This window comes from Macaca fascicularis, chromosome 10, assembly GCF_037993035.2.
Source record: "Macaca fascicularis isolate 582-1 chromosome 10, T2T-MFA8v1.1".
In the NCBI taxonomy this organism is placed as follows: Eukaryota; Metazoa; Chordata; class Mammalia; order Primates; family Cercopithecidae; genus Macaca; species Macaca fascicularis.
The window spans coordinates 106,980,272-107,003,563 of record NC_088384.1 but is presented as its reverse complement, the minus strand read 5'-3'; the positions used below and the strand labels follow the sequence as shown (position 1 = coordinate 107,003,563).

Here is a 23,292-nt window from a genome sequence, read left to right as displayed (position 1 = left end):
TCAGTGACAGAGAAAACTTTTTACAAATTGACATTAAAAACAATATTAGCAGTGCCAGCAGGTGTCAGTAGATGAAGATGATGTCATACAGATAGAGGGAGGTATAGGTGGTATTTCCTTTTGCATAGAGGTAATTGTCAATTCAATTTTTACCATTACCTATTTTAGGAGTGATTCTCATTCTGCATTAATAATCTGTTCATCTATTGGAACATACTCTTCATGAAATATTAGTACTTTTAAACTTTACCTCAGATATTTGACTTTTTTTTTTTTTTTTTTTTAAATACCCCAGGCAGAGGTACTAACCAGCAGTCTTAGAATGAGAATGCTTTCCAGTGGGACACGGCATTTATTTCAGTTTTATCAATCTGAAAGCCTCATAGCTGAATACTAAAGAAGAGTTGAGCTTTGAGGAGAAGCAGAGTATTTCATCTTGGTTCAAACCAGTATCTGAAACAAAGTAGGTTTCTAGGGAGAAAAGATCTCTTGCCAAGCATGTGTCAGTTCACCTGTCTTCATCGAAGGGACTGACTGCATAAGTGTTAACAGTCATAATTCTGAAAGTTACTCTTTGATATCAGTATATTCTATAATGTATTATTGGCTTTTAAATACCACACCCTCCTCCCAGTCTGTAGGACATTTTTATTTAACTTATTGATTTGAATCAAAGCAGCTGTTACTTCATTAGCTCTTTTGAAGCATTCTTGGTTGAGAAGGAACAGCAAGGCTTATAGAAGAAAGCCAGCTTTTCAGATCAGTCTTTCTTTTGATCAGCACTGAATCTGATACTACACTGTACTTTAATCAGAGAAAAAAATGGAGATTTGCCTTTTATCTATGAAAATTTATCCATAATGGGGAAAGGAACAAAAGATACAGCTTTATCTCTTGTAATTGTCTAATTGCACTAAAACATTCTGGACCCTGAATTTTACCGCAGTCGTTTACCACATGACGACATTTTGGTCAGTGATGGACTACATCTACAACAGTGGTCCCATAAGAATATAATGGAGTTGAAAAACTTACTACCTAATGACATCATAACGCAACATATGACTCATGTTTGTAGTGATGCTAGGTGTAAACACACCTGTGCTGCCAGTCATATAGAAGTATAGCACATACAGTTATTTACAGCACATAATACCATCATGCATTGCTTAATGATGGGATGCCATCTGAGAAATGTCTTGTTAGGTGATGTCATTGTTGTACAAACATCATAAAGGGTACTTACACAGACCTAGGTGGTATAGCCTAGTATACCCCTACGCTACATGGTGTGGCCTGTTGCTCCTAGGCTACCAACTTGAACAGCATGTTACTATACTGGATACCCTAAGAGTGATTAACACAATGGTAAGTATTTGTGTTTCTAAACATAGTGAAGCATTGAAAAGGTGCAGTAAAAATACAGTATAAAAGAGAAAAATTGGTACACCTGTATTGGGCACTTGCGGGAATGGAAGTTGCTCTGAGTGGTGAGTGAATATGAAGGACATTATTGTACACCATTGTAGACTTTATAAGCACACTTAGGCTACATAAAAAATAAAACTTAAAAATTTTTAACTTTTGAATCTTTTGTAATAACACTTAGCTTAAAACACAAACACGGCAACCTGCTTGGGTCCCCTTTCCACACTGTGGAAGCTTTGTCCTTTCACTCTTCACAATGAACATTGCTACCGCTCAAAAAAAAAAAAAAATTATACAGCTATATAAAAATATTTTGTCTTCATATACTTACAGACTTTTTACTAGTCTTAAACTTAGTTTTTAACAGTTCAAAAAGTTAAAAAAAAAAAAAAAAAAGACACAAACACATAATTAGCCTAGGCTAATTAAACACAAAAATTTGCTGGGCGTGGTGGCAGGTGCCTGTAATCCCAGCTACTCCGGGTTGGAAGGGGTTGGGGTGGCGAGGTAGGAGAATCGCTTGAACCTGGGAGGTGTAGGTTGCAGTGAGCTGAGGTCGTGCCATTGCAGTCCAGCCTGGGGAACAAAGGCAAGACTCCATCTCAAAAAAAAAAAACCTCATTACCAAAATCCTTGCATACTTAAGTCCCACAGTTGGCCCTGTGGAACCTGCATATACCAAAAGCTAGCCCTCTGTATAGGAGATTTGAGCTTCCCGAGAATATTGTATCTTTGATCTGCATTTGTTTGGAAAAAATCCACATATAAGCAGTTCAAAGCCATGTTGTTGAAGGGTCAACTATATAGTAAATACTACGTGACAGAAATTTTTCAGCCCCATCATAATCTTGGGGGAACATAGTCGCATATGCGGTCTGTACTAGATGGAAACATCAGCACATGACTACTTGACAATGACAATTAAAAACTTACCAAAAACTGTATTTATGTATTTACTATATATACTTTTTATTATTTTAGAGTGTACTCCTACTTTCTAAAACAGCTTTTCATGGTAAATTGGTAGCAGCCTCATATAGCTTGTGTTTACTATGTCTCTTGATTGCATCATATTCTTGTGCTTGGTTTAATCTCATGGTATTTTGTTCATCATGGCCCCTAAGCATACAAAATCCATAATGTTGCCAGTAAGGGGCCATGTTGAGTGACCTGAAAACAGAGTTAGAAGTGATTAAGGACTACGAAGGTAGAGAATCAGTGATGGTTATTTCTTGCCAGTCAGGCATGTCCCATTTTACCATAGCTACGATCTTGGAAGAACAAGAACAAAGTGACAGAAGCTGTTAAAGCATCTGCTTCATTGAAGGCAATGAGACTAACAAAAATTAAAGAAGGACCTTTATCAGACACAGAGAAGCTTCTGATGACTTGGAGTGAAGAGCAGACACAGGTGCACACGGTGCTGTGTACCTCTCCGCACCACGATGATCACAGAGCAAAAACTGTGTGTGTGGTGTTGAAAGAAAAGGCTGGACGTGGCTGTGATGTTGAATTTACTGCTAGTTCTGGGTGTTTTAAACAATTATAAAAAGAATAGTTTCATTACATAATGGGAAAGTGGTGAGTTTGTGAGTGCTGATGTGAAGGCAGCTGAAGAATTTTGGGAAACTCTAGATAAGCTGAGTCTGGAGGAAAATCACTTGCCAGAGCAAATTTTCAGTATGGATGAAACCTTTCTATTCCAGAAACAGATGCTGAAAGCACTGTCATCCATAAGGAGACCACAGCAATGCCAGGCTTCAAGGCTTTTAAGGCCTGGATGACAGCCTTGCTTGGGGGCAATGTTGCAGGCTACAAATTGAAACCCTTTGTGATTTGGCACAGTGACAACCCTAGGGGCTTCAAGCATATCAATATACATACACTTGGCCCGTGCATTGCAGGAGACATAAGTCGTGGGTGACCCAGCTCCTCTTTCAAGATGCTGTCCTGAATTGATATGCCTGCAAAATTGAGAAGTAGTATTGGGAGAATAACATACCCTTCAAGCTTTTGCTTATTGTCGATAATAAGCACATGCCTCCTTTAAGTGGCATTTTTCATCCCAGTATCAAACACCACCTCTTTGATCCAACTGATGGAGTTACAGCAGCTTATAAGGCCTACTATCTGAGAAAGGCCTTTGTCCTGTCATCGCAGCTGAGGAAGACACTAAAGATTCCGATACGATTCTGGAAGGATTACAATATCTGTGACTACATTAAGAATCTTGCTTGGGCTTGGGGTGATATCATCAAGGAGTGTATGAATGGCATCTGGAAGAATACACTCGAGGTTTGTCCATGACTTAAAAGGATTTGCATAAATCACAAAGTCTGTGGTTGAGATGGCAAACAACTTTAACCTGAGTGTGGATGAGGACGATATAGAAGAGCTCCTAGAGGTGGTTCCTGAGGAATTGACTAGTGAGGAGCTGTGAAAACTGGAACAAGAACAAGAACGCATAGGTGAAGAGGAAAGAGAAAAAGGAAACTGCAGGAAAAGCAAAAGAAGAACCCTTAAGAAAATTCAGAGTGAAGGATTTAGCAGTGCAGACCTCAGCAAGCTCCTTAAGTTTGAAAACACGTGGCTGGGTGTGGTGGCTCGCACTTGTAATCCCAGCATTTTGGGAGTCTGAGGCAGGTGGATCATCTGAGGTCAGGAGTTTGAGACCAGCCTGGCCGACATGGTGAAACCCTGTCTCTACTAAAAATACAAAAAAATTAGCCAGACATGGTGGTGGGCTACTGGGGAGGCTGAGGCAGGAGAATCGCTTGAACCTGGGAGGCAGAGGTTGCAGTGAGCCGAGATCGTGCCATTGCACTCCAGCTTGGGCGACAAGAGAAAAAAAACTCCGTCTCAAACAACAACAACAAAGTTTGAAAACATGGATCTCAATACCAAAAGCTTTTCGTTAATAGAGAAGAATATTCATGGTTCATTATCTGCTTACAAGCAAATCTGTGATGAAAAAAGGAAACAAAGCACCTTGGACTCACTCCTGATAAGTGTGACACGGCCTCAAGAAGAGCCTAAGGCAGGTCCTTCCACAGTTATCCAGAAGAAGGCATTGTTACCATGGGAGGTGGCAGTTCCATGTGTATTACTGTTCCTGAAGACCCTCCAGTGGGACAAGATGTAAAGGTGGAAGGTAGTGATACTGTTGATCCTCATTCTCTCTAGGCCTAATGTATGTGTTTGTGTCTTAGCTTTTAGGAAGAAAATGTATTTTTAAGTTTTTGGGTTTTCTGTTTTTTGTTTGTTTTTTTTTTTGTTTTTTTGAGACAGAGTCTTGCTCTTATCGCCCAGGCTGGAGTGCAGTGGCACGATCTCAGCCCATTGCAACCTCAGCCTCCCAAGTAACTGGAATTACAGGCACCTGCCACCACGTCCGGTTAATTTTTTGTATTTTTAGTAGAGATGGGGTTTCGCTGTGTTGGCCAGGCTGGTGTCGAACTCCTGACCTTGTGATCCATACTTGCCTTGGCCTCTCAAAGTGCTGGGAAAGTTTTTTTTTTTTTTTTATTTTTTTTTTAAAGCTTGTAGAATAGGTATATGAAGATAGAAAATATTTTTTTACAGCTGTACAATGTGTGTTGTTTTGTTTCGTTTTTGAGATGGAGTCTTGCTATGTTACCCAGGCTAGAGTGCTGTGCTCTGATCTTGGCTCACTGCAACCTCTGCCTCCTGGTGATTCTCCTGCCTCAGCCTCCCAAGTAGCTGGGATTACAGGTGCCTGCCACCACGCCTGGCTATTTTTTGTATTTTCAGTAAAGATAGGGTTTCACCATGTCGGTCAGGCTGGTCTCAAACTCCTGACCTCAGGTAATCCACCCGCCTGGGCCTTCCAAAGTGCTGGGATTACAGGCGTGAGCCACCGTGCCCGGCCAGTCTGTTTGTGTTTTAAGCTAAGTATTACTACAAAAGAGTAAAAAAGTTAAAAATTGAAAAGTGTATAAACCACAGCAAGCTGAGGTTATTATTCAAGAAAAAATATTTTTTAGGGCTGGGCACAGTGGCTTGCAATCCCACCACTTTGGGAAGCCAAGGCAGGAGGATTGCTCAAGCCTAGGAGTTCAAGGCTAGCCTGGACAACAGAGTGAGACCCTATCTCTACAGAATTTACCCTAGTGTGGTGGCACACACCTGTAGTCACCAGGACTGAGGGTGGAGGTGGGAGGATCGCGTGAGCCCAAGAGGTTGAGACTGCAGTCAGCCAATTGTGCCACTGCACTCCAGCCTGAGCAACAGAATGAGACTTTGTCTCAAAAAAATTGTTTTGTTTTTAGTAAATTTGTGTAGCTTAAGTGTTCTTAAAGTCTACAGTAGTGTACAGTAATGCCCCAGGCTTTCATATTGACTCACCCAGAGCAACCTACAGTCCTGTAAGCTTTGTTCATGGTAAGTGCCCAATATAGTTGTACCAGTTATCTTTTATATCGTATTTTTACCATACTTTTTCTGTACTTAGCTATGTTTAAACATACAAATATTTACCGTTGTGTTAATCATTGCCTATGGTATTCAGTACAGAAACATGCTGTACAGGTTTGTAGCCTAAGAGCAATAAGCTGTGCCATGTAACCCAGGTGTGTAGTAGGTTGCACCATCTAGGTCTGTGTGAATACACTCTAGGATTTCACACCATGATGCATTTTTCAGAATGCATCCCTGTGGTTTAGCAACACATGACTGTGTAGTAAACCTGAAGTCTTTAGCGACTTCCTTCATTTAGGTTATTGTTATTTCTAGCTGCAAAATGTTTATCTTGAAGTCATTTGTCTTTGGTTTGGCTAAAATGTGACTTTTTTTTCCTGAACATTAGGAACTTAACATTGACTTTTTAATTTACACTGACAAAAATACTTGGTTTAGGATAGCTTTTTTTGAGTTTCAATTTTATAAAGTTACTATACAAAAGGAAAAAACATAATAAAATCTGTGGCTTTTTTTTGTTTTGTCTTTTGAGACAGTTTTGCTCTTGTCACCCAGGCTGAAGTGCAATGGCGTGGTCTCGGCTTATTGCAACCTCCACCTCCCAGCTTCAAGCGATTCTCCTACCTCACCCTCCTGAAGTAGCTGGGATTACAGGCGCCCACTACACCCAGCTTATTTTTTTATATTTTTAGTTGAGACGGGGTTTCACCATGTTGGCCAAGCTGGTCTTGAACTCCTGACCTCAGGTGATCCACCCACCTCGGCCTCCCACAGTGCTGGGATTACAGGCGTGAGCCACCGTGCCTGGCCTAAAATAAATGCATTATTAAGAATGTCTGGGGGGGATCTGGAATCTGTTAACTGCCTATCTGAAGTGGCATTCTAATTTTAGTTTTTGTGTTTACTTTAGGACTATCGGACAAAACCTTTCTGCTGCAGCGCTTGTCCATTTTCCTCAAAATTCTTCTCTGCCTACAAAAGTCATTTCCGAAATGTCCATAGTGAAGACTTTGAAAATAGGATTCTCCTTAATTGCCCCTACTGTACCTTCAATGCAGACAAAAAGACTTTGGAAACACACATTAAAATATTTCATGCTCCAAACGCCAGCGCACCAAGTAGCAGCCTCAGCACTTTCAAAGATAAAAACAAAAATGATGGCCTTAAACCTAAGCAGGCTGACAGTGTAGAGCAAGCTGTTTATTACTGTAAGAAGTGCACTTACCGAGATCCTCTTTACGAAATAGTTAGGAAGCACATTTACAGGGAACATTTTCAGCATGTGGCAGCACCTTACATAGCAAAGGCAGGAGAAAAATCACTCAATGGGGCAGTCCCCTTAGGCTCAAATGCCCGAGAAGAGAGTAGTATTCACTGCAAGCGATGCCTTTTCATGCCAAAGTCCTATGAAGCTTTGGTACAGCATGTCATCGAAGACCATGAACGTATAGGCTATCAGGTCACTGCCATGATTGGGCACACAAATGTAGTGGTTCCCCGATCCAAACCCTTGATGCTAATTGCTCCCAAACCTCAAGACAAGAAGAGCATGGGACTTCCACCAAGAATCGGTTCCCTTGCTTCTGGAAATGTCCGGTCTTTACCATCACAGCAGATGGTGAATCGACTCTCAATACCAAAGCCTAACTTAAATTCTACAGGAGTCAACATGATGTCCAGTGTTCACCTGCAGCAGAACAACTATGGAGTCAAATCTGTAGGCCAGGGTTACAGTGTTGGTCAGTCAATGAGACTGGGTCTAGGTGGCAACGCACCAGTTTCTATTCCTCAACAATCTCAGTCTGTAAAGCAGTTACTTCCAAGTGGAAATGGAAGGTCTTACGGGCTTGGGTCAGAGCAGAGGTCCCAGGCACCAGCAAGATACTCACTGCAGTCTGCTAATGCCTCTTCTCTCTCATCGGGCCAGTTAAAGTCTCCTTCCCTCTCCCAGTCACAGGCATCCAGAGTGTTAGGTCAGTCCAGTTCCAAACCTGCTGCAGCTGCCACAGGACCTCCCCCAGGTAACACTTCCTCAACTCAAAAGTGGAAAATATGTACAATCTGTAATGAGCTTTTTCCTGAAAATGTCTATAGTGTGCACTTCGAAAAAGAACATAAAGCTGAGAAAGTCCCAGCAGTAGCCAACTACATTATGAAGATACACAATTTTACTAGCAAATGCCTCTACTGTAATCGCTATTTGCCCACAGATACTCTGCTCAACCATATGTTAATTCATGGTCTGTCTTGTCCATATTGCCGTTCAACTTTCAATGATGTGGAGAAGATGGCCGCACACATGCGGATGGTTCACATCGATGAAGAGATGGGACCTAAAACAGATTCTACTTTGAGTTTTGATTTGACATTGCAGCAGGGTAGTCACACTAACATCCATCTCCTGGTGACCACATACAATCTGAGGGATGCCCCAGCTGAATCTGTTGCTTACCATGCCCAGAATAACCCTCCAGTTCCTCCAAAGCCACAGCCAAAAGTTCAGGAAAAGGCAGATATCCCTGTTAAAAGTTCACCTCAAGCTGCAGTGCCCTATAAAAAAGATGTTGGGAAAACCCTTTGTCCTCTTTGCTTTTCAATCCTAAAAGGACCCATATCTGATGCACTTGCACATCACTTACGAGAGAGGCACCAGGTTATTCAGACGGTTCATCCAGTTGAGAAAAAGCTCACCTACAAATGTATCCATTGCCTTGGTGTGTATACCAGCAACATGACCGCCTCGACTATCACTCTGCATCTAGTTCACTGCAGGGGTGTTGGAAAGACCCAAAATGGCCAGGATAAGACAAATGCACCCTCTCGGCTTAATCAGTCTCCAAGCCTGGCACCTGTGAAGCGCACTTATGAGCAAATGGAATTTCCCTTACTGAAAAAACGAAAGTTAGATGATGATAGTGATTCACCCAGCTTCTTTGAGGAGAAGCCTGAAGAGCCTGTTGTTTTAGCTTTAGACCCCAAGGGTCATGAAGATGATTCCTATGAAGCCAGGAAAAGCTTTCTAACAAAGTATTTCAACAAACAGCCCTATCCCACCAGGAGAGAAATTGAGAAGCTAGCAGCCAGTTTATGGTTATGGAAGAGTGACATTGCTTCCCATTTTAGTAACAAAAGGAAGAAATGTGTCCGTGATTGTGAAAAGTACAAGCCTGGCGTGTTGCTGGGGTTTAACATGAAAGAATTAAATAAAGTCAAGCATGAGATGGATTTTGATGCTGAGTGGCTATTTGAAAATCATGATGAGAAGGATTCCAGAGTCAACGCAAGTAAGACTGCTGACAAAAAGCTTAACCTTGGGAAAGAAGATGACAGTTCCTCAGACAGTTTTGGAAATTTGGAAGAAGAATCCAATGAAAGTGGTAGCCCTTTTGACCCTGTTTTTGAGGTTGAGCCTAAAATCTCTAACAGTAACCCAGAGGAACATGTACTGAAGGTAATTCCTGAGGATGCTTTAGAATCTGAGGAGAAGCTAGACCAAAAAGAGGAGGATGGTTCAAAATACGAAACTATTCATTTGACTGAGGAACCAACCAAACTAATGCACAATGCTTCTGATAGTGAGGTTGACCAAGACGATGTTGTTGAGTGGAAAGACGGAGCTTCTCCATCTGAGAGTGGGCCTGGATCCCAACAAGTGTCAGACTTTGAGGACAATACCTGTGAAATGAAACCAGGAACCTGGTCTGATGAGTCTTCCCAAAGTGAAGATGCAAGGAGCAGTAAGCCAGCTGCCAAAAAAAAGGCTACCATGCAAGGTGACAGAGAGCAGTTGAAATGGAAGAATAGTTCCTATGGAAAAGTTGAAGGGTTTTGGTCTAAGGACCAGTCACAGTGGAAGAATGCAGCTGAGAATGATGAGCGCTTATCTAACCCCCAGATTGAGTGGCAGAATAGCACAATTGACAGTGAGGATGGGGAACAGTTTGACAACATGACTGACGGAGTAGCTGAGCCCATGCATGGCAGCTTAGCTGGAGTTAAACTGAGCAGCCAACAGGCCTAAGTGCCAGGTTCCTTGGCATTGGTGACATGCTGCAGCCTGGAACTCTGATCTCCATTCAGTGTGACTGCAAAGCTGTCTTCTCACTGGTACTGCCTTGTGAGTACTGGTTGGACTGTGGGGCATGTGGCCGCTGCAGTTCCAGTGGTTATTTCTAAGTCTATGACACGACAGGCTGATCTTGCTTCAGAACCTTCTCTGACAGACACGGTAACTAAATGTGAAAAACCAATAAGCTGGTGGCTCATGAATACATACGAGGAAAAGCAGAGGTTTATTTTATCTGCCTTTTCAACATTTCTTTCCCTCTGTGAAATGATTGGTCAGATGTCTTTGAGAAGCGTTAACCTAATTCACATGGTAGTGTAGGGCCAACATACAAGCTACCAGTCTAATGTGTATAGTAGACTTTGGGAAAAGCGATTTTTTTTTCATGTATTCATTCTGAATAGTTGAAATGTATATTTGTACAGTCTTTTAGACCTATTCAAGTGATGCTCATGATACTGTTACTGTGTGCCCATCATAGATTTCTTTTTTTAGTGTTGCCCTTGCTGTGTAATAAACGCTATATCTAGTTTACCTAGCAAAAGCTCAAAACTGCGCTAGTATGGACTTTTGGACAGACTTAGTTTTTGCACATAACCTTGTACAATCTTGCAACAGAGGCCAGCCACGTAAGATATATATCTGGACTCTCTTGTATTATAGGATTTTTCTTGTTCTGAATATCCTTGACATTACAGCTGTCAAAAACAAAAACTGGTATTTCAGATCTGTTTTCTGAAATCTTTTAAGCTAAAATCACATGCAAGAATTGACTTTGCAGCTACTAATTTTGACACCTTTTAGATCTGTATAAAAGTGTGTTGTGTTGAAGCAGCAAACCAATGAGTGCTGCATTTTGGATATTTAGTTTTATCTTTAGTTCAACACCATCATGGTGCATTCATTTATACCATCTAATATATGACACACTGTTGTAGTATGTATAATTTTGTGATCTTTATTTCCCTTTGTATTCATTTTAAGCATCTAAATAAATTGCTGTATTGTGCTTAATGTAAATATTTGCTTTATTACCCATGACAGTTCTGTGTGTCCATTATATCTTTTGCCATTTAATGCCATAACTCTTTCATCAGAGATGGCAGCCACAGTCACAGAGGAAACTTGTGGAAAACCCAAGATCTGTCATCTGCATAAAGAATGCTTTCTCTTGAGGCACCTGGTACAAAATCTGTTTTGCGTTTTTGTTTTTTGTTTTTCTCTTTTAACTGAAAAATAAACACCCTTGAGTTTTTCAGTTCACCTTTTGTTAAGGAGCAGAGCCTGGATATATATGTAAATGTCTCAGTGATTTAAAAAAAAAAATGTAAACATGGATTGGCATTAATTTGCAAGCAGAATCTTAATAGCCTTGATGGGTTTTTTTTTTTTCCCTTGTAGATGAAGTTAAGTGTTCGTTTTCACCTTACAATGGGAACAATTGTAGTGTAGGCAGCTCTGCCTCTGTTGCCACTCTTGGCCATCTTGCTATTAAGGGAAAGGCTTTGAAGAGCACACACTTACAGGGCTGTAAAGATGGAAGGAGCTGGTATTTTTACCGTGCATAGATTCCCAAGAGCAACTTGTACTAAAAAGCAGAAAGTTACAAGGAAGCAGAATTAGGCCAACATTTCCAGCAATTAAAACAATGATGGGATGCTCCAGTCCATGAGGAGGCTGGTCAGTCATCTGTCAAGGATACTGGTGTAAAGAAGTCTGAAGTGGCTGATGTCCATAACTTCTGAGTCCCTTTCCAAAAGACTCTTGTTAATGCTGTTACCAGAGAGTAGAGATTTGACCAGCCTCTCCCTAAAATGTTAAGCTTCTCAACAACAGTACAGGAAGAAGTGCAAGAATAGATTAGAACCTTTAAGGAATTTGGGGCTGGAACGGAGCTATGTTACATCTGTTGTTATACAGGTAGATTATAAATTCTACATGCACCAGCCAAAACTTAGGACAGGATGTCCCCAAATTAAGATGCTGTAGATTACCGAATCAGAAATACCAGCTGGATTTAGGCCAGCTCACATTTATTTGGAAATTACCCTCCCTGATTAACAGGCTTCTGAGTTGTACGTGGAGGACTAATGAGACTCGTACAAGACACCACGGGGCTTGGGGTCCAGGTCCCAGTTGGATATCGGAGTAGAGACAGATAAGTGTGTTTCCTCATTAAGGTGGTGGGAGTGTGCCTTTTGGCATTCAGAAAAGGGTTTAGCCACCCTAAGAGTTGGAAATAAAGATTCCCAACTGGAAATGTTGCAGAATCCCTAAAAGTGTCTCAATAAAAGCCATTTTAAAAGAATATTGTTGCTGCTGTCTGCTTTCCAAATAATGTGAAGATTGTTGGCTATGGCAACATGGCACCTCCTAATTACAGAATGCCTATAAATGTAGGCTGAACAATTCTAACATGAGAAAACCTAAGTATCCTAGAGAGTTCTGGTGTTTTTTTTTTTTTTTGCAGGAGGGGGTGGGGCGTGTTTCTGGCCCTGCAAGTTTTCTTGTGGGAATGAGTTCCATAGTCAGACAAGCTAGGACTGTGGTTTCTCTCCTTGTTTATCACATAGAGCATTTTCTCATCCTATCTTTGGTTCCTCATCATGTAGAGTATAGGGAGAGAACAGCTTGGTTCCCTCTTGAAATTCAAGCAGAAAGGGTATCTGCCTCTCATACTGCTTTAGAGTTGTATGTCAGTTTGATCCCAATGCCTGCCCCTTTGTAACGACATCCATTTCTGGCATGAACAAAATGTGCCAGATTTGAAAACTGGATGTATTAAACACGGGAGTTTCCCATCTGAGATGCTTCACGCTAGAAATGATTAAACCTGCTTATTGCTAAATAAGTACTGCCATATAGACATGTAGTTCCTTTACTACTTAGACCTCAGACTAGCACTGAGCCCTTGAGATGAGGCTCAAGAATTATCTGTAGGTGGCTCGGGGTTTTGTTTTGTTTTTGTTTTGAGATGGAGTCTTGCTCTGTTGCCCAGGCTGGAGTGCAGTGGCACCATCTCAGCTCACTGCAACCTCTGCCTCCTGGGTTCAAGTGATTCTCCTGCCTCAGCCTCCCAAGTAGCTGGGACTAGTACAGGCACTTGCCACCCTGCCTGGCTAATTTTTTGCATGTGTATTTTTAGTAAAGACGGGGTTTCACAATGTTAGCCAGAATGGTCTCCATCTCCTGACTTCGTGATCCGCCCGCCTCAGCCTTCCAAAGTGCTGGGATTACAGGCATGAACCACCACTCCCGTCCATCTCTAGGTGGTTCTATGCCACTAGCATTTGAGAACCATTTAGCTTGAGTGATGGAAATTTTATTTCCCCAATGAAATTAAGTAGAACATGTTGAATACATGGATTTTGCAGAGTATTAGGCAGTTTTTCTTTTTTTCCTGCCTGTTGTGACCCTTCTAACCCCCCTGCTGAGCAATAATGAGGTGCCAGTTGAGGCATGTTTCACCAAAATGTCATGAAAGAACATCTCAAAAGCTTCCGGAAGACTAGAAGAGGCCGCTCCCACCATTAGGAAATGGCATTCCAACATACCAATTATCAGTGGGTCACCATGAGGTAATCTAGAAAAATAACATCTTAGCTGATAGAAACTTGACAGGCAGGTTTGAAACTAAAAGGCATTTCTCCCAGCTGCTGGAAAGTTGGCTTGAAAACTTGACCAAAGGAAGGTCCCCGTTTGCTAATTCTTTGCATCCTGCTTCCCACCAACTTGTATCACTTTAGTAACAGACTACTCACTGTAACTTGAATGCAGTGGAGCTACAATATAGGTGGGGTTGTGTTTTAAAGTCAGCACATAAGAGTTGCATATAGTCAAAATCACCCCCTGAAAATTCTTAAGTCATGATTTCAAAGTGTTCCAACCAAGAGGAGGCGACGTGGGAAGGAAGGTCCCTAGTCATTTCCAGGACAAATCTTCCACGCTATTTAATGAGTTTGGTTGCATGTGTGTTTTTTCAGCATATGGCGTCAATGCATCTGTGATGCAAACCCCTTCCCCATCTAGGACACCACCTATCCTTAAGGTGTAAGACCATTTAAACCTGAACTGGTTTTTGCAATTAAAAATCCTCATTTTAGCCGGGCATGGTGGCTCATGCCTGTAATCCCAGCACTTTGGGAGGCTGAGGCGGGTGGATCACCTGAGGTCAGGAGTTTGAGACCAGCCTGGCTAACATGGTGAAACCCTGTCTCTACTAAAAATACAAAAATTAGCCGGGTGTGGTGGCAGGCACCTGTAATCCCAGCTACTCAGGAGGCTGAGGCAGGAGAATCACTTGAATCCAGGAGGCAGAGGTTGCAGTGAGCCAGGATCATACCATTGCACTCCAGCCTGAATGACAAGAGTGAAACTCCGTCTTAGAAAAGAAAGAATCCTTATTTTATGTGTGTACCTTTAATAGTGTCTTATTACTACAAGTGAAGCAAAATGGATACTCTTAATATGCAGACCAGGCACCTTTTAGGAACCGTAAAGCAGTAGAAGTAAAAGGGCTTTTCCAATATACTTGATGTGAGTGCTGTACTGGCTGCCATCCTAGACTGCAGTGGGACGTGACAGCTGTGTACATGAAGTAGCCATCTGCAAGTCTAGGAATCAAGAGTAGAGATCCCGCCTTGGAGACACAGAGGAAGAGACAGTGGCATGGCTTACCCGATGCCACTCCGTCTGCCAGCAAAGCTGGATCAGCATCCCCTGGGGAAGCTCAGCTAGAACCCTCTCCCCCAAGGAGAGGCCTCTGGATAAGGGGCTTCTCTACACCCTACAAGGAGAATGTTCCTAAAAACACCTGAAGCTCAGGCATCATGAATATGCAGCTACCCAATGGGTATTTTCAGAACGGATGTGTAGTTCCTGGGACTAATTGTAGAGCGCTGGAATCCAAGGTATTCTCAAAACAGTCCAACCCCAATCCTTCCGCACTCCTCCAAAAACCCCCAAACCCTGTAAAGGGTGTAGGAACCCCGGGTTTCAGGTGCTGACATGAAGGTGCAGAGAAGCTAACTTGTCCTGACATCGCAGCTGACAAAGGGGAAGCTGCTGACTAGGACATGGGATATCTGAGTCCCCAGCCACTGGTATTTCCGGCCACACCATGCCCTTGGGCCTAGGATAGAGATTGGCCTCGGAAGCAAGGTGGCTGCTGCTATGAATGAAAAGATGTGTGAGCCCCACCCTCACGGTGTTCAGTCCCTGGCTTAGCGTTCCCCAAACTCACACTCCACCACCGTTGTCAGTTTTGCCACATCTGCCTCACAACTGCTTTTATGTTCCTAGTATGTCTCAACTCCTGCCACCACTTTTTTGGGGGGACAGGGTCTCCTCTGTCACACAGGCTCCAGTGCAGTGGCACGATTACAGCTCTGCAGCCTCAACCTGCTGGGCTCAAGTAATCCTCCCGCTTCAGCCTCCCGACTACTAGGAACACAGGTGTGAGCCACGGTGCCTCGCCCTCAGTCCCCCTTTTAAAGGAAAACGATGTCACCAAAAAGCAAAATCAGCATAATTTGCCACAAATTCAGATGACCATAAAAGTGACTATGAAAGTAAATACAAGACAAACATTAGATTTTTGCTACCTGTTATTGCATGCTGAGGCTGCAAGCCTGAGACTTGTGCTATTAAAAAGGAAAATCAGGCCGGGCGCCTAGCTCATGCCTGTAATGCCAGCACTTTGGGAGGCCGAGGCAGGTGGATCACCTGAGGTCAGGAGTTCGCGACCAGCCTGACCAACATGGAGAAACCCCGTATCTACTAAAAATTAGCCGAGCATGGTGGCACATGCCTGTAATCCCAGCTACTCAGGAGGCTGAGGCAGGAGAATTGCTTGAACCCGGGAGGCAGAGGTTGTGGTGAGCCAAGATCACATCATTGCACTCCAGCCTGGACAACAAGAGAAAAATTCCGTCTCAAAAAAAAAAAAAAAAAATGAAAAATCAGAACAGGGTTGCAGATCCATGAGCACCAAAGTGAGCCTCGGCCCAGACCTGCCTTATCCCAGGATGACTCTGCTACCTCTAGCATGCCGGATAGCGCTGAGCTAGGGGCTGAGAGACGGGCTCCAAGCCCACCCTGGCCTCTGGCTCCGAGAGCTTCTCAGGGAACTCTGCTTCCTTTAGCAGTGATTACTCACTTTGCTTTACCCAACCTCAGGCCCTTTTATATTAATTAGGATTCTCACTGGCAGGTAACAGGAAATCCAACTCAGACTGGGCTTAATAAAGGTGACAAGGGGGCAACTGGCTGTGTCTGGGGAGGGCAAGCTGCTCAGGGACATCAGCAAGGGTTCAGGTTTTCTGTCTCCATCCTGCCACCCACAGGGACACTTCCTCCTAGGCAGGCACCCCGGTATTCATAGGGTGCCTCCCACTTACCTAACCTGAGAGGTTGCCCTTCATTCAGTATTGAGCAAGAATCCTGAATTCTGAGCCAACTGGACCATTCCAGAACATCTGACTAAGCTGATGGGCTTAGTCCAAAGCTACCTGGTCAGTCACTGAGCTAGCATCACCCTGGTTGGCTTAGACCAGTCAGGACCCATCTCTGGAGTTCAGGTGAAACCAATTCAAACCCAATTCCATGCTACACTCAGAAGGTGCAGAGGGATGCTGAGGACCCAGCACTTCAAAGGAAGCCTTGTGCCATATGAAAACCAGATAAAAGGTGCAGTTGCTCCAACTCAGAAGACGAAGCAAATCCTGAAAAGTCTCTTAACTGGTATTATTTGGAAGCAGTGATTCCCAGCCCTGGCTACATACTGAAATCACCTGGGGAGCCTTAAAGACAGGCGATGCTAAGGTTCCCCCTCCCCTGCTTGGAGATTCTGATGTAATTGGTTTGAGGTGTGGCCCAGCTGATTCCCAGACAGAACTGATGGTTTAAAGAGATGCGCAGTGAACGTGGGCTACAAGCTGGAGCCTTTCCCTGAATAGCATATCTGCTCCAGGCAGTTTCCTTTGAGACCATTTATTCTCTTTCCCCTCCATTCAACAAACACCTGCCAGCAGCCTAAGAAGAAACTGTACACTCAGAGATGCAACCTGACTCGCCCCAATATCTCCTCGATTCATCACGGCAACAAGGAGACCATGGCCTAAGCTGGAATCCTTACCTTCTGGGTGGAGTCCCCACTGCAGCAGCACTAGGCTTGAGGATGCCAACAGAAGACCCACTCCTCCAGGTCTCCTCCCTTTCATTCACCTCGGCCTGGCTCCTCCGGATGAAACTCTGCCCGTTACATCTACAACGGAGCATCTCCATGGAATGCCCAGTGAGAAACCCCTCCTCATTGAAGAGGCTGGCCCCGGGCACTCAGGCTTCACTGGTTTGGTTTTTCAGGGGAACTGTGTGTTCATTCTGACCAAATGTAATGCATATGTCCCCTGCAGTCCTCCCTTTAACTACTTCTCCAAATCCAGCATCATGAGCAGTCCTTAAAGCACTCTGCCAGAAGGCCCGGCAAAGACTGCAGAGGCCAGCCTCAGACCTGCTGTCCTCCACTCCCTCCTACTGCTGCAAGCCTGAAATGCATCAAGCTGATGATCACCTGTAAGAATTTCCAGGCTTTTGAATCCACAGCGAGCTCAGGGAACTCAGAGAGGCAATTCTGTGACAGCTGCTTGAAATTAGAACTACTCTGAACCCCTTCCAATGATGTTTGCACTCTTGACCATAATGCAAAGTGGGATTTAGTGGGATTTTGCTTTAAGATGGAGAGGAAGATTCCTGGACACCTGTAGCTGCCTGGGTCAACTAAACATCTCCGGGGAGTTAGTAAACCCTGTATGCAGACATTGTGGGGTAGCTTCTAACCTTCTCAAGAACTCCCCTTTTTACCCCAAGAAGGAGAGTTTTTATCATGAGTAGGTGTTGGATTTTGTCAAATGCTTATTTTCTGCATCCGTTGAGATGATCGTGTGGTTTTTGTCCTTTATTAATATGGTGTGATACACTGATTTTCAGATGTTAAACCAACCTTGCATTCCCAGAAGAAATCTTGCTTGGTTATGGCATATAATCCTTTTTTATATGTTGCTGGAATCTGTTTCCTGATAGTTTCTTGATTTTGCATTTGTATTCATGAGGAATATTGGGGTAGCTTTCTTACAATGTCTGACCTGGTATCAGTCACCTCCCAAAGGAGAGCCCTGGACAGCACACAGTTCTCTAGTGGGACCCCATGCCTCATCCTCAGGGAGTTTGGAATTGGGGTACAGAGGTGCTAGCTAGACTGCCAATTGCTTGAACTGCAGTGACCATCCAGCTGCCATCCTCTACCACATGAAGCTGAGACCAAGATGCATTTCTTCACACACTCCATATCCTTGGAATAAATTTCCCCTTGTCTGAGTCTCTGCTTTTATGGATCTCAAATGCAAATGCCCACAGGGGCTAGGCAGGTGAAATAAATTAGTGAAATAATTTAGGTATAAGAAAAGCCTGGAGAGCAGGACCCCCCAAAGCAACTTGACTTTATTTAGCTCATTGTTTTAAATTAGAATATCTGGCACTAAAAACAGTGTACTCACATTCTTAAGGCAACAAGCAAACAGGAAATTCAGTTATTTATATGCATTCTCCTAATTTTTAATTGGTGGCAACTGATTTTAACCATTTTTTGAATAGGCAAACACCAAAATATCAAAATTTTTAAAGTACAGTGAAAAGGATACCTCTCACCCCAGATATCCACCATTCTCAAATCTGTATTTATCCTTCCAGAGAATGGTAATGCCTTTTTCACATAGATAATAGCATACCACGTACATTTTTCTGCATTTGGCTTCCATATCTTGGCAATGTTTCCATACCAATTCATAAAGAACTCTTAATCCATTTTTACAACATTATAGTGTTCCATCATATAGTTGGGCTATAAAGGAATAAACCCCAGATCAATAAACACTTGGGTTCTTTCTAATCTTTTGCTATCTCACTGTGCAGTGACTAACCTTGTACATTTATCTTTTATTTCTTGTGTGTGTAAACTGGATTCCTAGGGGTGGAATTACTGGGTCTGAGGACATTCCCCCTCCCCACCCCCTTTTTCTTTTAAAGAGATGGGGTTTTGCTTTGTCATTCAGGCTGGAGTGCAGTGGCATGATCACGGCTCACTGCAGCCTCAACCTCCTGGGCTCAAGCGATCCTCCTGCCTCAGCCTACTGAGTAACTAGAACCATTTCTAATTTTGATAGGCATGCCAATTGCCCCCCATGAGAATGGTGTCCCACCATCAATGTACAAGAATATGTTTCTTCAAAATGTCACCAACAAGACCAGGCACAGTGGCTCATGCCTGTAATCCCAGCACTTAAGGAGGCTGAGGCAGGTGGATCACTTGAGGCCAGGAGTTTGAGACCAGCCTGGCCAACATGGCAAAACCCCATCTTACTAAAAACACAAAAATTAGCTGGGCATGGTGGTACACACCTTTAATCCCAGCTACTTGGGTGCCTGAGTTGGGAGGATCGCTTGAGCCCAGGAGACAGAGGTTGCAGTGAGCCGAGATCATACCACTGCACTCCAGCCTGGGCAACAGAGCAGACACTGTCTCAAAAAAACAAAAACAAAACAAAACAGAATCAATAGTGTCATCAAAAATTTTAATCCTTGCCAGCCTGAAATGTGAAAAATCTCAGGGTATTTTTCCATACTTATTGGCATACATTAAGGCTGAGTATCTTTCCATGTTTTGCATTTTCCGTGAAACTCCTGTTTATAGCCTTTGCCTGTTTTGCCACTGTTTCCCTTTTTTGTAGGTGACATTTATTATGGAGATTATCCCTTTGTAGCATGAGATGCAAATATATTTTCCCAATTTGTCATCTATCTTTTGAATTTGCCTAGGATTTTGTTGTTTTGGGATCTTTTGGTTGCGTTTTCTGTTGGTTTTGCCATGCAGAGGTTTAAAATTTATTTATATATATATATATATATATATATATATATATATATACACACACACACACACAAAATCAAATTGACCTCTTTTATGGCTTCTCGATTTTGTACACTTCTCCAATGTGTTTACCTATTTCTTCAATAGATTCGTTTTATTTTACTTTTTAAGACAGGGTAACACTTTGTCACTCAGGCTGGAGTGCAGTGGCTGCACAATCTCAGCTCACTGCAGCCTCAACTTCCCTGGCTTGAGCAATCTTCCTGCCTCCCACCAAGTAGCTGGGTCTACAGGCAAGAACCACCATGCCTGGCTAATTTTTGTATTTTTTACAGAGAAGGGGTTTTGCTATGTTGCCCATGCTGGTCTTGAACTCCTGAGCTCAACCGATCCACCCATCTTGGCCTCCCAAAGTGGTAGGATTCGTGTGTGAGCCACTGTACCCGGCCAATAGATTCATTTTATACATCAAACTCCTAATAGATTTGCAATTTTGGAATTGTTCCAGGTGTGCTGAGTGAGGTATGGAGCTCTATTTTTTCAGGTCAGCCAATTGTCACAACATGAAAACATCTTAGAACAATTCAGGGCAAACCACACATTTCTGCCAATCAGATACAACCCCATGGGCTGCTGTCTTGAAACCTCTTGCTTTGGTGAGCACGAAGTTCACATCCGCTGGCAAAGTGGGAAAGGGGTTGACCGAAGAGCCTTGCTCTTGGGAAAAAATCTGTAGTGACCTTTCTACTGGTGTCCCTGTCCAACATCGACCACAAAAGAAAAAGACTGGCAGGCCTTGGTGGCTCGCGACTGTAATCCCAATACTCTGGGTGGCCAAGGTAGGAGGATCACTTGAGCCCAGGAGGTTGAGACCAGCCTGGACAATATAGCAAGACCCCATCAAAAAGAAAAAAAAGATCAGATCACCCTTTCCTAGGCTGCAGTTACCCTTACCAAGGGGTTAGAGGCCATCAATAGTCAGCAACTGAGGACATCATTGACTGGACAATGGAAACGTCAGGCACTTTGCTTTAATGAGGATGCACACGAAGTCACCTGGCACAAGGACAGTGCAGCTGCTCAGAGGACTGAGGTTGGGGGTTCGTGGCAAGGCGCAGTGTCCCGGCCTTCCTTCCCAGGTGTCTCCAAGTGTCCCTTAAAGCTCATTGTTTGGCAATGCAAATCCTAGGAGCTTTGGAATGGCTACTTCCAGTTCATTTGTCACCTTTTCCCCATAGATTTCCCTGTGCAACCTCACCCCTCCTAACAGGACAGAGAGAGCAGCCTCTACTCTCCCATGACTTCTAACTCTGACATGTAAGGGCAGTTCCTGAGTCACTCACTGTTCAGGCCCTCGGATGCCGCTGGTCAACTGAGAAATGCAGCACAATCAACCCTTTCCCCATCGCAGCCGGGGCCCTGCAACAGCAGCCTCCCATTACTGAAAGCCCCTCACCAGTGTGCCCAGCACGCACACAGCTCACCTCGTGTCACCCTCACCACAACCTATCAGGCCAGAGCCATCCTCATGTCTTACCACAGGGGCGGCTGGACTCAGAGCAAGCGAAAAGCCCGGCCCACACAGCTAAGAGGCGTGGGAGTGGACAGTGCCGCCAGGCAGGCTAACCTCAGGGCCATGCTCCTAGCTCTCTGCTTTAGGACACTCAACGTTGCTATGGCTTAATCACATGGGATTTCCTTCCAACTCTCCCCGGCCCCTGTTTCAGGCGCGGGGAGTAGAAAGAAGCCTGGGAGTGCCCAACACTCAGCAGATACTCATCCTTCTGGAAATGAGTGTCCTCAAACGCTTGTCTAAAAACTTAACATTAGCTTCCTCCTTTTTCTTTTTTTTTTTTGAGACAGGGTCTCGCTCCATTGCCCAGGCTGGAGTGAAGTGGCACAACCTAGGTTTGCTGCAACCTCCACCTCCCAGGTTCAAGCGATTCTCATGCCTCAGCCTCCCGAGTAGCTGGGACTACAGGGGTACACCACAGCACCTGGCTAATTTTTGTGTTTTTAGTAGAGATGAGGTTTCACTATGTTGGCCAGGCTGGTCTCGATTTCCTGACCTCAAGTGATCTGCCCACCTCGGCCTCCCAAAGTGCTGGGATTACAGGCATGAGCCACTGCACCCGGCCAACTTTCCATCCAACGCATGCTCTCCCTGAGCACACTGGGGCATGCAGAGTGTCCAAGCTCCCTTCGATAAAAACAGTCCCAGCCAATACAACACAGGCATGAGAATGCATGATCTACAGTGACACAGCAACAGGGACACCTCCCAAGGTAACACCAAGCCAATGACGCCAGAGACAAGAGATGACACAACATAGGTACACATCCCGTGTGTCCTCTCTATACAGCGCACAGAAACTAGAAACTCCAGCCCATACGGTTAGATGTCAGTATGCTGTCAGCCTGGGGTGGGGGTGGGCATGGGCATGGACCAGAAGGGGGCATTAGGGGGCTACTCAGTGCTGATAATGTTGGTTGGTTGGTTTCTCAGTCTGGTGAGGCTTAAACAGATGCATTCAGTTTGTGAAAAATTTAGTGAACCACTCAGGCACCCCTTTCTGTAAAGTAAATTATACTTCAATAAAAGTTTCTGCCAACACAACATTTTGGGAGGCCAAAACGGGAGGGTCCCCTGAGCCCAGAAGTTCAAGACCAGCCTGAACAATATAGGGAGACCCTGTCTCTACAAAAAATAAAACAAACGTGAAAAGTTGCCAGGCATGGTGGTGCACGTCTGTGGTCCCAGCTACTTGGGAGGCTGAGGAAGGAGGATCACTTCAGCCCAGGAGTTTGAGGTTTCAGGGAGCCGTGATCACACCACTGTACTCCAGCCTGGGTGACAGGAGTCTCATTTAAAAAAAAAAAAAAATTGCAAAAGTTACCTCAATAAAAAAATGCTGGCCGGGCACGATGGAGCACACCTGTAATCCCAGCACCTTGGGAGGTCAAAGTAGGAGGATCACCTGAGGTCAGGAGTTCGAGACTAGCCTGGCCAACATGGTGAAACCCCGTCTCTACTAAAAATACAAAAATTAGCTGGGCATGGTGGTGGGCTCCTGTAATCCCAGCTCCCTGGGAGGCTGAGGCAGGAAAATAGCTTGAACTAGGGAGGCGGAGGTTGCAGTGAGCTGAGATCGTGCCACTGCACTACAGCCTGAGTGACAGAGTGAGACTCCATCTCAAAAAAAAAAGAAAAGAACGAAAAATGCCGACTTTTCGAGAAACAAGGGGTCTACCTATATCTTTTAATTCCAAAAATTGTCCTAAACTATTTCCCTGCTTTTCTGTTTTTAATTTAAAAAAAAAAATTTAGCCAAGGTCTCACTTGGTTATCTAGGCTAGAGTGTAGTGGCACAATCATGGCTCACTGCAGCCTCAACCTCCCAGGCTCAAGCAATCCTCCCGCCTCAGCCTCCCAAGTAGC

The 23,292-nt window shown here is 43.9% G+C and overlaps 1 protein-coding gene across 10 annotated transcripts in view; it reads left to right on the top strand.

Moving 5' to 3' along the window:
* ADNP (activity dependent neuroprotector homeobox) overlaps window positions 1–12,239 on the top strand; it is a 43,366-nt gene extending 31,127 nt beyond the window's left edge. For 9 of the 10 annotated variants that reach the window (XM_065523306.2, XM_045363131.3, XM_065523305.1 and 6 more), the window contains one exon: window positions 6,776–12,239. In XM_065523306.2, the coding sequence (XP_065379378.1) occupies window positions 7,259–9,886 (2,628 nt within the window). In that variant the 5' untranslated portion in view covers window positions 6,776–7,258 and the 3' untranslated portion in view covers window positions 9,887–12,239. Of the gene's footprint in view, window positions 1–295; window positions 464–6,775 lie in introns of all 10 variants that reach the window. The other variant, XM_074005556.1, reaches the window with a different exon arrangement.
* Window positions 12,240–23,292: the final 11,053 nt, after the last annotated feature.